The 17,184-nt window shown below is 38.4% G+C and overlaps 1 protein-coding gene across 1 annotated transcript in view; it reads right to left on the reverse strand.

The window, feature by feature from the left end:
* Positions 1 to 17,184, reverse strand: part of klhl43 (kelch-like family member 43) — a 20,472-nt gene continuing 3,288 nt past the window's right edge. The window contains 8 exon segments of the mRNA XM_020932754.2: positions 1 to 2,068; positions 2,903 to 3,408; positions 4,589 to 4,764; positions 5,537 to 5,836; positions 7,548 to 7,894; positions 9,776 to 9,850; positions 9,853 to 9,920; positions 11,184 to 11,641. Of these exon segments, the coding sequence (XP_020788413.2) occupies positions 1,773 to 2,068; positions 2,903 to 3,408; positions 4,589 to 4,764; positions 5,537 to 5,836; positions 7,548 to 7,894; positions 9,776 to 9,850; positions 9,853 to 9,920; positions 11,184 to 11,497 (2,082 nt within the window). The 5' untranslated portion in view covers positions 11,498 to 11,641 and the 3' untranslated portion in view covers positions 1 to 1,772.

Below are 17,184 nucleotides of genomic sequence, written 5' to 3' on the forward strand. Positions count from 1 at the left end.
TATTGTATGATCAAATTGGCTTTATTTCCAAATTAAAACCACCTGCACATTTTACTTGTTCAGTTTACAAATCCACATTTACCAAACTGGATTTTTTCAATTATTGTACACTTCGATCACTTTTATGCCTCATTAAAGTTTTACTTTCCCAATATTTTTTCTGAAACATTTGTCACTTCATAGTCTTAGAATTTTATAATTTTGTTGCCATTTTAGTGTATTTAATTTTGTCTTTCACATTTTATCCTCCATTAATTCTCTCCATTGCACTTACAAAACAGGATTGTACAACTACCTTTTTTTTTTTTTTTTTTTTTTTTTCAACTACACAAAGACCTAATAGTAATAAACAATACTGCATTTGTATGGCTTGTAATCTGGAAAACAGTCAAGACCCTTGGGTTTTTCTATTGCAGTTTTTGTTAAGTGTAGATGGCTCATTTTATTTTGACAGACATAATTGCCATTTATTCAGTACTTACATTTTTAATACAAACTAGATTCACAGTCATATGCTAAATTCAAACCTGCTTCAGACATAGAAAACCACTGTTCCCATCTTTATTTTCCACTATGGCCCTCAATCACAGCTCAGAATCCAATTTAATGACATATGCGTCCCATAACCATCTCATAAAAATATTTTCAAACTTAAGCTCTCTGAGAACTCTTGGACCACATCGAGGGTCTCTTTCACTACAAAATACGTTTTATATCGTATTTTACTTTTAATCTGCTTTTATTTTATACTTGGAAGCATAAACATATCTACAGTATTTTCAAATGTAGTAGGCAACATTGACGGTGGATTTTAGTCTCCATGGAAACACTATACTGTCTAGAAGCTGAAGTATTACCATAGAAATATTAAAATAAATGTAAAAAAAAAAAAAAAAAAAAAAAAGTCACCATGGAAACACTTGTTGCCCGGTAACAGAAATCCAAAATTTCTTTCATAAACTGTGAAATGCAAGCTTATTTAAAATTTTATGAACATATACTGCGTTATGTATTATACTGTATGCATCGTTGCTGGTGTAAATAAATACTTAACGATTACATAATTAATTACATACCTCATAATTATAACAACTACTGCATTGAAATGATTATTTTATTTACGTACATTACATTTGTGTTTTCTAAATGTTTAGAATAGATGACATTTTCTTCTGTATTTAAATTGGGTCAAAGGGCTGCAAGATTTTACAAAAAATCCTATATTTAATGTAATAGATGCAGCCATTTACAGTATTTTATAGACTAGAATTTAACATTAAAGTGGAAAAGGACTTTTACTTTACTTTTTTGGCTTTATAGTTTGCAATCACTGAACATCTAGCCTGGATTAAAGGCGCAATGGGTAACTTTTCTGGTGGAGGGTCCATCACCTGCTTTTCTCTATGGAGGTATTGCCAGGAATGTCCACCATATGGCATTACACTTACTTATTTATCTCTACTGAGGTCAATAAAACCCATGTTATTGAGTAGTTGCAAGATGGATATGTTTAATGCCATACCGGGTCATTCTAGACAAAACAATAAAATCTCCATGGAGACGAGCAGGTGGCAGACCCTCCACCAAAAGTTACTGCACCTTTAAATAAATAATAAAATAAATAATTAAATTAAAGTAACAATAATATTCCAAATCCGTGTAATTTAAAGAAACACAGATGCACAGATATTGACATAAGATTAAACTGATAGTGGCCTTGTTCTCCAGATCCCATCTCATCTGTAAAGTCTATTTCCTTCATCTCTTCCTCTCTATGCTGTGTTGATCAGGGCGGGGGTCTGGCTGCTTTCTCTGCTCCGGTTCTTGGGTTCTTGGGTCTCGTGCCCCGGGTTGTTGCGGTGTTGGCGGCGAGGGGCATTTCTGGGGGTATTTCGTGGGGGCAGACTCAGGGTACAGCAGGACACGCCCACAGTGGCCTCGGGCAGGTCTTCACTCATGGACCAGCTGTCTGTGCCCGGGTCGTACCTCTGCACCGCTGCTTTGTAACGCTTCTCCGCCTCGTTCCAGCCTCCCAACAGGAACAGCTTTTCAGACAGAGCAGACAGGCCTGGGACAGAGGAAAAATAATGTAAGGAGTTAAAATGGCCCTTATTAAGCTCTTTTCTGGTCTATGCTATAATCAAAACATATCTGGAGTTGTGTTTTGTTTCATTCACACATGTTTAACTCACAAACCCTGCATGTTTAGACTGAGTTCTTCTCTCAAACAAAAAACACTAACACAGGAGAAGCTCCACTGAAACTCTATACCCCTTTACTAGAATCATCTGGATAATTTCAGTCCTGGAATCGGAACAAAGGTGGAGCAAAGCATTTTGAGCTTATTGTGTTTGTGAAGAAGAATTTACACCCAACCTATCTTTATTTTGCCTTCCACAAAACATCCTTGTTATAATAGCAGGCAAACCTATAAACCCATGGGACAACATATTTGTAATGTTGCCTTTATGTTCAACAAGCAAAACAAATAAAAAATCCTACAATTTTATATATATGTATATGTATATGTATATATATATATATATTTACAGCTGCAACGAATGATTATTCTTACAATGAATTGATTAGTTGTTTAGAACACGAAAGGCCCCTGAATATGAGAAAAATTTTACCTAGGTAAAGCTGATATGAGGTAATTTTGAAAATGATTTCTGGATAGCAGTCAAACCATCTGGATTTCAAAACATTGTCGAGCCAAGAAACCAAACTATTTCATCTAAAATATGAAATGTACCAAATTCTCATTTTCATGTCATTACTGTGCTGTTGGAGTCATAAAACCTCTGCTGTTAGCTCATGGTATGTTTTGAGTGTGCTTATCAACCAGTTAACGATTACCCTATTACTGAATTAGTTGACGATTATGTCTATATAATCCTACCTGCAGTGCTGACACCCAGGGGCAATGGGGCGGCTCTGCTCCAGCTGCCACTTTCAGGAGAGAAGACCTCCACAGACAGAACATCCACCCTCTCCCCTCCAGGCCCCAGCTGGCTTCCCCCGACCACGTACACCTTTCCTCCCAGCGTGGCGGAGCAGTGCCAGCCTCTGGGCGTCTCCATTGGGGCCCTCTCCACCCAGGTGTCAGTGTCAACCTTGTAACAGGCCACAGAGCGGGAATAGGCACAGTTGATGTAGCCTCCAGTCACCAGGATGTCTCCAGAGGGCAGGGTGGAGCTGGCGTGGCAACAGCGGGGGACCTCCATGGGGGTCTTCATCTGCCAGGTGTTTGTGGAGGGCACGTAGCTCTCAGTCGTGGCCAGGAGACCCTCCACATTACGGCCACCGATGGCAAACAGGCGCCCCCCAGAGGCAGCCAGGGAGAAGTGCGTACGGCGCTGACGCATGCTGGCCAGGTGCAGCCAGGTGTTGAAGCGAGGGTCATATCTAAAGCAGGGAGAAGACAGAAGAGAAGGTGATGAATGGTTAATGGTTAATAAGGTTGCAAAAAATTCATTTGACTGTTCATTTAATTGGGCTATACAGTAACATACACAACACTTCCCATAAATTATGTTTAAAAAGTGGTGAAATAAAAGTATATAGCTTTAAGAAAAATACTCAGCTGCACTCAAAAGTCAAAAGTATTAGAACACCCTTATTTTTCCAAATTTTGCAATGAAGAGCTTGAAATGGTACAAAGGTAAGTACTGCACAGCCAGAGGTTAAAAAGATTAAAAATAAATAAATAAATACAAAACACATGTCCAAGCTCTGCCAAAACTATCTCAGGAAAAAAGAACAAGATGGTAAGCTTGAAAACAGAGTGTCCAGCATAGACTCCAGACTTGAGCTGAACTGGACAGAAGAGTGAAAGCCAAGAAACCTACAAGTGCCACACATTTATGGGAACTTCTGCAACAGATTTCAGAACAACTTTCTGAAGAATATTTGATTTCTATTGTAAAAAGTACGACCCGTGAGTGTGTTCAGCTGTTAGATCTGCCAAAGGTGGACACTTTCATGAATTAAAAGTTTAGAATATGTTTTGGTCAACAGTAAACAGGAAAAACTGGAAAAAGTGTGGTGTTCTGAAACCTTTGACCAGGAGTGTACATAAAACTATAAATAAAGACAACATTGTGGACATTTTAACAATTAGTTTAGATTTATCTTGGATTTTCTTGTGATGGAGATGCCATTGCTGTGTCTTGAATGTTCCACCATATAGCATTAAACTTGTATGCCTCTATGGAGACAAGGAGATGATGCTACCAAGCCACGTTACAGGTCAAATGACCTGGGAGCGGGTATTGAGTAAATGAAAGATAAATACGTTTAATGCCATAGTGTGGGGCATTCCAGGTAAAGCAATTACAGCTCCGGGAAAACAAGCAGGTGACGGATGATGCTAGTTTAGTGCTGATGAACACTCTGGTCCTGTTTGAGTCCTGGTCTAGTCCTGGTTTAGCATGGGTTTAGTCTCAGTTTAGTTCCAATATGGTGAGTGTTGGATTCTGTATTCCTTTTTCTCTACATATACTTCCTGAGCGGTTATAGTTTGGAGTACTTCATGTACTTGTGTTTAGTTATGCCCTCCACTCTTCAGTGCATTACCCTCCATTACCTGCTCAGGGTACTGACGGCGTGCTTGGCCTGATTACGAGCGTCGTTCTGGTCTTCTCCTCCGGCCACATACAGGAACCCGTCCATCACCGCCACGCACTGGTTAAAGCTCTTTGCCGGCAGCTGCGTCAGGTGCCTCCAGCTCGCCGTCCCGTCACGAGGGTCGCGCCACAGAACCTGGGCACAAGGGAAACAGATGTGTCCACTTACATTGCATTTACTCATTTAGAGAATATGATGGAGGTGGCTATTCTCTGATCTATGTTATAATGCTGTTTTCTCATCACAAACACACATAGAGTTGTGTTTTGTTTCATTCACACATGTTTAACACACAAATCCTACATATTTAGGCTGAGTTCTTCTCTCTAACAAAAAAAACTCTGTTCCAACTTGTTATGTTTTAAACTCCAAACACCTTCACTAGAATCATTTGGATGATTTCAGTCCTGGAATTGCCAATCTCTACTGAACTAAGGTCAAATGAGCTGTAAACTGGACCACTTTTGCTTTATGAAATCAGGTGGAAGGTGGAACAGAGAATTTTGATCTTTGGAGATGTAGACAGATAAAGACTTACTCAAACATGTGTGAATGAAACAAAACACAACTCCCTCACAGCTCACACAGCTCACAGTCCAGAGAAGAGGGTCCATTTTATTTAATAAAGAACCTTTAAACCAGTTTTATTTCAGATACACTTTGGTCTATCGCCAGTGTTACCTGGAAAGCCACATATTTTGGGGTTATCTAGGATGTTGAACTTGGTGTTATTTGTTTGAGAAAAGAGAATCAAAAATAAAAATGCTCTTTTCCATCTGATGCACACTTAAGTGCAAATTTCCAGAAGCAGCAGATGGTTCTCATAAAGATAGTAACTGTACAGGAATAAAATAAAATAATAATATGATAATTTTGTCAATCTAAACATTAAAAGTCCATGACTGACCTCTCTGCTGAGAGCACGCTCAGTGAGAGAAGGGCGCCCACCGATAGTGAGCAGGGTGGGCTGGCTGCCACGGGCCTGGGTGCGGCGCGACTGCAGTGTGTTCTGTTGATATGGGAGCAGGTGGTAGTTCATGGCGTCGACCAGGAGGCGGTGACACTGAGGGTCCAGCATCATCCTGGGTACGGGCTGGATCTGACTGACCAGCTCCGAGGCTGGGATGGTCTCAAAGCGCACGTGAGACAGAAGCTCCGCAGCGTGGGGCTGACGAGAAGAGTCAAAGTCCAGCCACTTCATCACCAGCTACAGACAGAAGATGACAAGAGGAGGAGAACTGTGATCTAAGTCCATGTAAAGGTGTTGTTTTTATTTAATATGAAAATAAGAGAATCTTTTGTTGTCTTTAATCAGGGAAATGTAGCAATTATGGAACAGAAATACTGTCAAAAATAGGAAATAAGAATCAAACTGCACAAAGCAAGATTCCTGCTTGACTCCAAAAAGACAGAAATATAAAACCAAGCTTTATAGAGACAGACCAGTTTTTTAAAGAAAAAGAAATAAATTGGTGTGAATTTTGAACAACAGAAATTTAAACCATTTAACTAGAATATTGATTACAATCTGAATACCATTAACATACTAAATAGAGTCAAATAAAGTTAATGTATTAGTTAATGGTGGCACAAAACTTCAGCAGGTAGACAAGGTTGATGGTTTGAATTGTGTTGTTGCGCCCTTGTCCTTCTCCTAGTGGGATCAATGAGGGCGAGTGCGACTTATACTATTCAAAAACCAATTTGAAAAAGTAAATTTAATTGTCAACATAAAACATAATATCTTCTAAATAAGTAGGGTATCGATATCGGATATCGGTATCAGATATCAGCATTGATATTGAAAATTATGTTGGATCAGATATCGGCTTCCGAGATATCGATTCAGCCGATATCCCATCTTGGTCTGTAAATTGGAATAATACGATGCCCAAAAGGTTTCAGAATATTAAACTTGTATTTTTACAAAACACATCAGAATTTTTTATTGCCACACACTATTTGAGTTTGAAGAAAATTAATTATAAATATATATTTTTCTTGTGTCAGTGGATATCGGGCATCGTCAGATACTTAAAGTCAAAGTATCGTCATCGTGCATGGTCAGCCAATTAGTCAGTGCTACTTTTAATTAATGAATCTATTCACAAGCTAAGCACTACTACTTTAGGAAGAACTGTAGTCATGTGTTAAATATAATCCTCAAAGCACCGCCTGCGTTTTTTAAATGTGGCACTGATCAAAATACGTTTCAGCTGTGGGTCTATTCAGGGTAGCTAATGTAAATGTAAATATATCTATAAAAGAATGTCCCTCATTGACTCTTTAAACTTGACAGTGGATGTGAGCAGCTGGTCTGAGGTCTGTTTTTAGGCCTGGTTGAATTTAGCCTCAGCTTCAGGAATTCCCCAGACGTTGATTTGTTGGTCCCTGAATGTCGTGTATCTGTTTACCAACCAGTGAAAGAGTTTTAGTGAAGTGAAGGGAAGTTATAATGCAAATTTAAAAGAGCAAATTAATTTTATCCTGGTTAAAGGTGCACTATGTAACTACTTTACAGTTTTGTTTTAATGTAAATTGAACCTTAGGTATGTATTACCATTGCCAACAGGTTTGTAACATAGTTATTAAATACTGCATTTTCATTATTATTTTGTGCAGCTCATGATGATGTTAATGTTTTGCCTGGTCCAGGCTCATTGTACCTAAAGAACCAAATCTTTAATGAGATTCTATATAGGAAATACAGTGTCTCAAATAGGCTTGCACAATATATCACAACTGAATCAAAACTCTATTTCTATTTGGAGCTATCAAATCACCAGGGCTGCAATTATTTACTTTAATTTCTTCTGCAAAGATTTTTATATAAAATGTTCAATGTTTCTTTGTTCATGTCAATTACGTTCTGAAACCCCAGTCTCAAAACATGCGTGTTGCTAGGTTACTGTTCTTACCTGAAATGCAGTAACCTCAGAGGGCAGGACCAGGTGATCGTCTTGAATAAAAGCAGTGATCTGCTCCAGGGTGAGTTGGGTGAAGAGCGGCGTCTCAGAAAACTGCACAAAGTTTTCCAGCACAAATTTGCGAGCGGCGTCGCACACGGCTCTCAGTCCGTAGGCAGCGGCGATGTTCCAGATGTAAACGCACGTCTGCACGTTCAGCTCCGCCAAGAGGAAGTCCATGCACATCTTCAACAGCTGCGGAATCTGGAGCGTTGCAGCGGCGGAGACGGTGCAGCCAATGGTGTACAGTGACATGTGCACGCGACCCAGATAGGCAAAAGTGATGACATTGGCCAAACCTAGAAATTAAATCAACAGTATTAAATAGAGGGATATCCATATAAATACAATATCACTTATGGCAGCAGTGCCATACTTTTTTCTTTCTTTCTTTTTTTCAATGTTTTAGAGGGGTCAGAGCCAGTAATAATAGCACAAAATGCTTATAGCTCTTAACCATACCAACTGTCTTAAAGGTGCATTGTGTAACTTTTCTGATGGAGAGTCCTTCACCTGCTTGTTTCTATGGAGATGTAATTGCTTCGCCTGGCATTTTCCAGTATGACATTAAACATTTCCACCTTACCTTTATTCAATACAGATGGTTTTATTGCTCAAAAATATCTAGAAAAACAGGTATTCTGACTGTGAGCGGGGTTGCCTCTCCACAGATCTGACCTGTAACTTGGTCTGGTTTGGTCTCTATGAAGATAGAAAAGTTTAATGCCATACTGTGAAATATTCCAGACAAAGGAATAACATCTCCATGAAGGCAAGCATTTGATGGACCCTCCACTAGCAGAGTTACACAATGCACCTTTAAAGCAATAATTTTTACCCATTCACCAACATCAAGGCAGCACTCAGAGCAAACCTGGCTGTACCTCACTGAATTTACGTTGGCAGACAATACAACCAACACAAAGCTAGTCCACTACCATGAATCTGTCTGAACCAGGTTTCTTTTTTAGACATTGCTGTTATGAACTCTGAAGCTCCCTTGAGTGTGATTAGCAAGAGTTATTTCTGTTACCCCCAGAGATGACTGGTATAGAAGCACTAGGAGTGGTTGGTCCTTTCAAGGATTTACTATAAAAATTACAGCTCCAAATTGCCAACTGAAATATATGATGACTGAAATATATGCGATAAATTTGTGATAAATGGTCTTGAAGAATACATTTTGGTCTAAGTTCTGCCAAATATGTTCTTTTTATATCTGTGTATTTCTTAATTTGAAATATTATCGGGGGCAACAGTAGCTCAGTTGGCATAGTGTTTTTTCCACTGACCCACAGGTTGGTGGTGCGATTCCAGCTTCCATGGATGAAGGTTGAGGTTGTGTCCTTGGGCAAGACACTTAACCCACCGTGCCCCTAGTGTCTGTGTACTCTGGTGTATGAGTGTGTGTGAATGGTTCCTTAATGTAAAGTGCTTTGAGTGCCTTGAAGATGGAAATGCGCTGTATAAAAATTTAATCATTAACCATAGCTTTTTCCAGAATGCTCTAGCCAGGCTGGCATCACCTAATGCCTCCGCTCAATTTCATTTCTCTCCAGCGACTAGGTCAGGAATTGGAATACACTAACAGTTTTCAAGAACCCCGGAAGTTGTAGACTGCGCACCGGCCAATCAGCAAACAGCTGAACCAACCGGACAGCTCAGCGATAGCTGACTTCATACGCAGTCTTTGTCAAATACAAACTTTTATTTTTTTATTGCTCCTTTAATTATCAAATTTACCTCGCAGAAACAAACATGATAGTTGACAGACATGTTCACTCTCTGCTTTGTTTGCTGTTGTGCCGACAATTACTTGGATACTCCTGAGCACCCGGTAGACGTCACGACCAAACAGCAGCGATTGGAATCCTAATGCTGCGAGGTCAGATGGTTTCCACGAAGTGAAACCAGCTGATGAATAAGGCTAAGAATGCTCCACAGTCTGGCATTAAAGAAATATCTAGAATTTGTTTCATTACCACTGAAAAGCATGCATTCTACTGAGTCAGGTCACATCTCCACAGACCTGACAATAACTTTAAGGTCATACTGTGGAAAAAATCTAGTCAAACAAACATCTTCATGGAAACAAGCAGATGTTATAAAGTTGTTGAAAAGTCACACAGTGCACTTTTAAATGAACTACATTTATAGTCTATAATATAATATGGACATACCGAGAGGAGAGAGAGAGGGCAGCTCGAGTCTCTTCATGTTCGGATCTTTGGCAAGGATCTCCCTGAAGTACTGATGGAGGAGATCACCAGTTTGTGAACATCAAAGGCTTTGGTTTTACAGGCCAGCTCCAGGTCAGTCAGGAACCTACACCGAGGAGAGAATAGGGGTAAATACAGCGTAAAAATATATACATTACCAGTCAAAAGTTGTTTTCAGTTTTTTCTTACTACTTTCTATATTTTAGACAAATACAGAAGACATCAAATATATGAAGCAAGATATATGGAATTATTTAGTAAAGAAAAATAGTTAAAAAAAAATCTACTAAATATTTTTTGTCAAAGGAAAAGGTGGGTAGTTATGTAACTTTTTGTTCCTTTGCAACATAAATCCATACATCCGACTTCATATATTTGATGTCTTTGGTGTATATCAAATGTAGAAAGTAGTAAACATAAAAAAATACATTGAATGAGATGATGAGCTCAAACTTTTGACTGGTAGTGTATATATAACATATGAATGCAACAGTGATACACCATTTGACTACTATAGGCCAACATCATAGCCTACTGTCTACAGATCTCTTCGATTATTTATTGTCTGAGTAGTCCCTCAGGTAACCAGGCGGGTAGGCAAAATAAACTGAATTCTGAAATGAAATCTAAATTTTTTTTTTTACTGTGAATATGCTTTACCACCCTAGAAGCTTCTTCAGCTCTGACAGGGTTCTGGTAAGTCGCTGCCTTATATCCGTGTGAATGGAGCTAACTACACTGAAATTAACATACCCTTGTTGTTTATAGTAAGGAGTATCTGCTATGATTATTATCAGTTAGATGTCCTATATTATGCAAAATTGACTCTTGTGAGATTTAAGCCATGTTAGAATGTTGTTACCTCCTCAAAAAACATAACTGCAGTTGTGTTTTGTTTCATTCACACATGTTTGCAAAGTTCAAAATGCTCTGTTCCACTTTGTGAGGTCATGTAATGGTAGTTTTCTACTGAATTTTTAAATTCAGTAGAGATTGGCAATTCCAGGGTTGAAATCATCCAAATTATTCAAGAGAAGGTGTATGGAGTTAAAACATAGTGAAGCACTTCCTGTCTTACCACATGACATCATAAGTTGGAACAAAGTGTTATCTGTTTGAGACAAAAACACATCATAAATATGCAGGATCTGTGTGTTAAACCTGTGTGAATAAAACAAAACACAACTCCAAGTATGTTTTTGATAAAGAAACAACATTATACAATACACCAGAAAATAGGTTAATGTGGGACCTTTAAGTCCATTGAACCAACCAACTAAGGTGTGAACTGTCACCTGAGTCATATTTTGCATAATTGTCCATACTCCTATTGAGCCATCAAGGTCCTCTTAAACCTTATCTTACTCACTTCTCCTGTCTCATTTTGCTGAGCTCCTCCAGCAGAGCAGAGCCGTGCAGGGGACGTGTGAGCTCGCTGCCCAGCCCCAGGCCTCTCTCTCCGGGCTTGATGACGGGCGGAGGCAGGGGCAGGTTCAGGCTGTTCAGCTGGGCAATATCCAGCGCTGCCATCTGCTCGATCTTCTTTACCCCACTCTCCACAACCACCACCCCATCTCCATGGCTCTCCACCTTCAGCGGAGTAACTGTTTCCAGGGGAGGGGCAGGAGACTCAGCTTCCAGCACTGGCTTCTTCTGACGAGAGGCCTTTTTCTTAGGGGCCATCTTGAATTGGATTTAATGGAAGTTGTAGATGATAATGTAAGTGCTACGTTTCTCACACGTTGTTGTCTTCTTTTGTGTGGGTTTATTCTTGAGTAAAATGCAGTTTAGATGGTGGTGGTTTCTTCACAGCACAGCACAAAGCACCTGTAAGGCAAAAGGAAAGACACAATTGGTAAAAATTAAATACCTGGCATCATTACAAAGACAAGGGGAACTGGAGCCATATACTGTCTTCTTGATTTCAGTAGACATGATTGACAGGTAGATTAACTAATCAGAAAGGTGCATAGTCTGTTTGCGTTAAAAACAAACAAGACTGCTTAAACTTAAAAAAATAAAAAATAAAAATCTACATAAAGAACTGAGAAACAGTGTGGAATCAACTATCAAAACACAAAACTATTACTTATGTCAGGTAAAAGAAGTTATGTATTTTGTTCTAAATGTTATGAGAATTTTGGAGAGATGTCTTCCACATTTGAGAGACACAATCTACAAATTAGCAGCTGTGGTTAGATCATCTCAAGTTTGAATGGAGGATTTTCACACTCAAGTGTCTGTTACTAGTCCCTTCTGGATTCAAACAAAATGTAGAAGGGTCTGGCCGCTTAGGCAAAAAACTTAAGGTGTTGGGTTACATTTTTGTAAAGGTGCACTATAGACATTTTCTGTTTCCAGGCAAAGCAATATAATCTCCATGAAGAATAGATGGTTTTGGACCCTTCACCTTAGGGTTAAATTTCTGTGGAAAGTATAAAAAATATATATAGTATAAAGTAATACAAGAAATGAGCTGTTTTGACTTCTCAGACATCATGAATAATTTCTCATTTCTGACTTGTTATAGGGGTGAAAGTAGAACAGTGGCTAGAGTCAGACTGTCCCAGGGCAGGTGTGGCTAAAAAAGAAGTTTACCACTACAGATAATGGTGTGACTGAATGGTGACAATAGAGTATCACTTTGAAAAGCTTGTCCAGTTAGTAAAGCGCGTGTGATGTATTAATAGTAGTGTTGAACTGAATAATGGGCTTCAGCTTCCTACAACATACTGAGGATTTTTTTTTACAATTCAAAAGATATAATATTTTGTTTGTCCTTGAATCCATGGATAGTTGGTTTGCCATAAACAGGTGTGTGCTGTTTATTCACATTGTAGATCACATATTAAATTGATTTGCGTCATCTCAGTCAGGATGTTGCTCCATGGACACAACAAAACAAAGGAAAAACTCTGTGATAAACAAACACTGCACTAATCCATACACAACACAAGGACACATGTTTGTTTAATACATCTCTGAACCCAGTGACAGGTGTTACCGTCCTTCAGGTTTATAACAGCTCCCATCATGCACCTCTGCACTACAGGGGGAGGGCATCACAGCAACGGAGAATGTATCATACCACAGTGTCAGCCAGAAGCCAGAGTAAACAAACAATCAGACAAGAGCATCAGTTTTGCTTAATGTTCAAATGTACAATAATATTGTTCCTCATTTGAAATACAATCTTTTACAACATCATTAAGTCAAACAGAAACTAAGATTTGCTAACACCCAGTAACTAATGCATCCATGCCCTTGTGTTTCCCACAGTTTTATATTCAGCAACCCATTTTTGAATTATTTAAGTCAATTTAAGGAGAATAAATGTCACTTATTGATGCTGGTAAAAATAGTTACTTAGAAGACAATACTACAAAACATAAAGTCTGTATTTCTGCTTGTTGGTGGCAAACTATATGACTATGTGGGGCCTTCATAGTGTCTGTATTGGGAGACCCTGATGATCTGACCCTGAAAGAGAAACTGCATTGAATTTCCACTTTTGACTATATATGGTTTTATTTTGACAACAGGTACCACAACAGATCATGATTTATCAAACTAAATATATATTTATCAAAATAAATATATAGGCTACAATCTTGTCATCAATAAACTACACAAGAACATAGAATTTGAAGTTCATTATGAAGCTAAAACCCATTATCACTCACAGTAATATTGCATTTCTATCACTGATCTCGTGGTGGTGTCTCTCAGGATTCTGGGTCACTGGACCATGTGACCTGTGAACTGCATTTTGGGAGGTGGTTTCACCTATCCCTGTTGTCAATCAAATTTATTTAAAACTTCGGGTTAACCTTTCAAATCATTTTACATTTAAATACATTACTAAACATATGATTAAATACTTTACTAAAGACAAGCACAGTGAAGCCTTAATTCATCAAATATTTTTTATTAATTCAGGCTTAGTAACTACGTGATTGATGCCCAAATCCAAACTTCTAACCCGAACCACTTACGAAGCCTTAATCATTCTTACTTAAATAGTGATAAACTATTAGTTCATTATGAATTAAGCGTTTCTTCATACTTTATTATGGCTAACATGTAACTGTACATTTTAGACACTAATATGAGTTCGTAGCATGCAAAGTTTGTTGATGATAATTACGCTTTACACCACAAATTTGGGAAAATCTGATAAAAATTAAGACTTTTAGGCAAATTGTACCTCTGGTTTGTTAATATATATTACAGTCAGTGGTTGAAATAGGCCTGCCATGATAAGTACTATATCAACTTCTCACTCACTCTGAGCTGTCGAGGGTTGAATAACTAACTTCTGTGTCTAATTATTGGTACATTCTGCTATTTATTTGCAACTCAGGCCCTTTAAAGATACAGTCTATTTAAAAAAATATATATATATGTGTGTGTGTGTGTGTGGGGGGGGGATTATCTTGCTTTATTCTTATTGCCTCAGTGGCATGAAGTACTTTAAATATAATTACTTTCTTAGTATAACTCTGTAGTGATATTTCATGCTCCAAAATTTGTTATCGTATCGACCCAGTCGACATTGCTATCAGTGGTTGAACGTGTGGTTTTGTTTTTTTGACGGACAGCTGCAGCCTGCTCTGACCTTGGTGGAGGTGTCTGATCTGTGCAGTGTTGACATCTCTGTCACATTGTGATTTTAACACTTTGGGGCGGTCACACTTGCCCTGGATTGGTCTTGGTTTGATCCTGGTTTGGCCCTGGTTTGGTCCTGTTTTACTTCAGGTTTAGTCCTGGTTTGGTCCTGGTTTTGGTCCTCATTTGAGCCCAGTTCTGTCCTGATGTAGACTTGGTTTGGTCCTGTTTTAAGTCTGGATTTTCTCCATTATCACACAATTAGTTCATGGGTTAGACCCCAAAAACCCATTGGTATTATTCATGGTGGAAAGGGCTATCAGTAATTTTTGAAAAGTTCCATATCTAAGCTTTATATTTTGGTGTGCAGTATAAATAGACAAATTCTGCTGTTAAACACTCTTGACTGAATGTCCTAGAAGTCCTAAAAGAAGAAGAAGAAGAAAGTATAAAGCTTCAAATGGATAAATATAAACAGAAGGTCATAGTATTGGATTGATATTATATATTGAAGATAGAGAATGCATAAACATGGCAGATTGTAGCTAATTTCCATCCATTGTCCCCACTTACTCTCACAAACACTGTCATTTATAAACCTGTACTTAATCAGCACTTGAGATAAGGTGGGTGAAGTGAGGTGTCTTGCCCGTGGACACAACCACAAAATGCATTTGCTGTTGCCCCATTATCATTATACATGTCTAAATAAAGGGAATAAATACATGACTCTGTTTGCACATTTCGTTAAAGATGCATTCTGCTTTTCTCATTTTTATTGAATTATCTGGAATGTTTCACAATATGATATCAAACCTTTATATCTTCATGGAGACCAAAACCAGACCATGTTACAGATCAGATCTATGGACACGGAAGGGGGACGGACCTAACGTATGCTCACAGTTAAAAAGCCACTTTTGTAGATATTTTTGAGCTATTAAACCACCTGTAATATAATAAATGTGACTTACAGCTGTTTAATGTCACACTGCGGAACATTCCAGGCACAGCAATGACATATCCATAGAAACAAGCATGTGACGGACCTTGAGCCAAAATGTTATATAGTACACCTGCTACTTAAGGTGTAGTCATTACAAAGTGCCACAACATATTTAACTTCCTATTAAAATTGAATAAGGCAGTTATCTAATCACTGTGTCACCTTCATGTACATGTAACATAACTGTACACCGGTGTTGCATCTTTTCCAGTAGAGATTGCAACATCTCGAGTCGTCTGAAGCTGCTCTAACTATTCACTGCTCCTTCATATGACACCCAGGACAGCTGCCACCCCCCCACACCCACACATTCCCTCACCCCACCCCGTCTGGGCTTGTCCTGTCCATGTGGGGACACTGTAAACCATCGGCTGTTGCATCTATTTAAAAAGAGACTCCCTCCTCTCTGCAGATCGGACAAGAGAGGGAACAGTAAAAACAGTACTAGCTTGTTAAGTGTAAGTGTAAAATGCTACGTTTTCATGGCAGATTCAAAATGCATTAAAGTGTTTCCCACACATTCTGGGGAGACTATGGTGGCAGATATAATCTACATTTTAATTACTTCATTGTATAAATGTCACTTGCTACCTATATTTAATTTTAAAGCCCAATATAGTACTTTTAAATGTTTTAAATGATAAAACAATAGGCAAGAAAGTGTGATTTTGTGATGCCAAAGTATAGTCCAGGTTGTTTTAGACTATTTCTTTTTAAATGCAAACACAGCTAGTTTTATGTAACCTTTACCTAACCAAGTTTTTTGTCTTCTCTGCATTTGGCATACATTGTTTAGGTTTACCTTTTACAAAGAAAAAAAAACATGCAAAACAAGTAAGCCTATGCATTTACAATCTACAAATCAGTGACAGAAAATTTAAAAACTAAAAGAATTAACTACTTACATTTATCACTTATTTTTATCCATCACTATGAGGGAAAACCAAAATGTATTATTAAATTTATAAAAACCTGTCTCAACTGTAGACTGTTTATATAAGTGGACAAAACTAACTTGCTTGTCGCTGTGTTCCAAATAGGAAGTAAGCCCCCCCCCCCCCCCCCCCCCCCCGTAACTGCTGCTAGCCTTAAAATGTTTCTATTAACCCACTCTACACGATCCTGGTGTTTTTATTTTGCTATTTTGTCCGCAAATATATTCCTCCAAATTCGCCGCTATAACTGCTAGTCTCATGACCTTCATTTGTCTGGAGCCGCTATGGGTGACGTCTCACTCCCTTAGTCCACTTCATTATAGAGTCTATGGTTCCAGTCTAGGACCCATTTTAACTGAGATAAAAACATTTATTTTGATTCTTGGCCTTACGTGTTACTTTTCAAGTCTAGGGCGCACATGACTGTAGTGTTTACATACAGGCCTCGAGTCAGTTTTATAATACAGGTATAGTAGTAGTAGAGCAGAGAGTGGCCACTAGGTCAAGGACATATTTTTTAACATCATAAACAAGTATCAGATTAAACATTTTAACAGATACAGCGGAAACTTCATACATCAAATCTAATATCTTTATAATGACATTGAGCTCAAATGACAGCGACGTAAGCTACAGGCATATACTCCATTGACCAAACCTTTACTACACAGTATCTAAGGTCTACGAAAATTGCATATTTTGCAGCAGATCCAACAAACAAAATTCCAGATATAGAGAAAATATAGACACTTGAATCTTTTACTTTGACTTATGTTCTTTTACTTATGTTCATGTTAAAGGTGCATTGCGCAGTTTTTCTG

The sequence above is a fragment of the Boleophthalmus pectinirostris genome, unplaced genomic scaffold (assembly GCF_026225935.1).
Source record: "Boleophthalmus pectinirostris isolate CB_2022bp ecotype Guang Dong unplaced genomic scaffold, ASM2622593v1 HiC_scaffold_21, whole genome shotgun sequence".
Classification (NCBI taxonomy): Eukaryota; Metazoa; Chordata; class Actinopteri; order Gobiiformes; family Gobiidae; genus Boleophthalmus; species Boleophthalmus pectinirostris.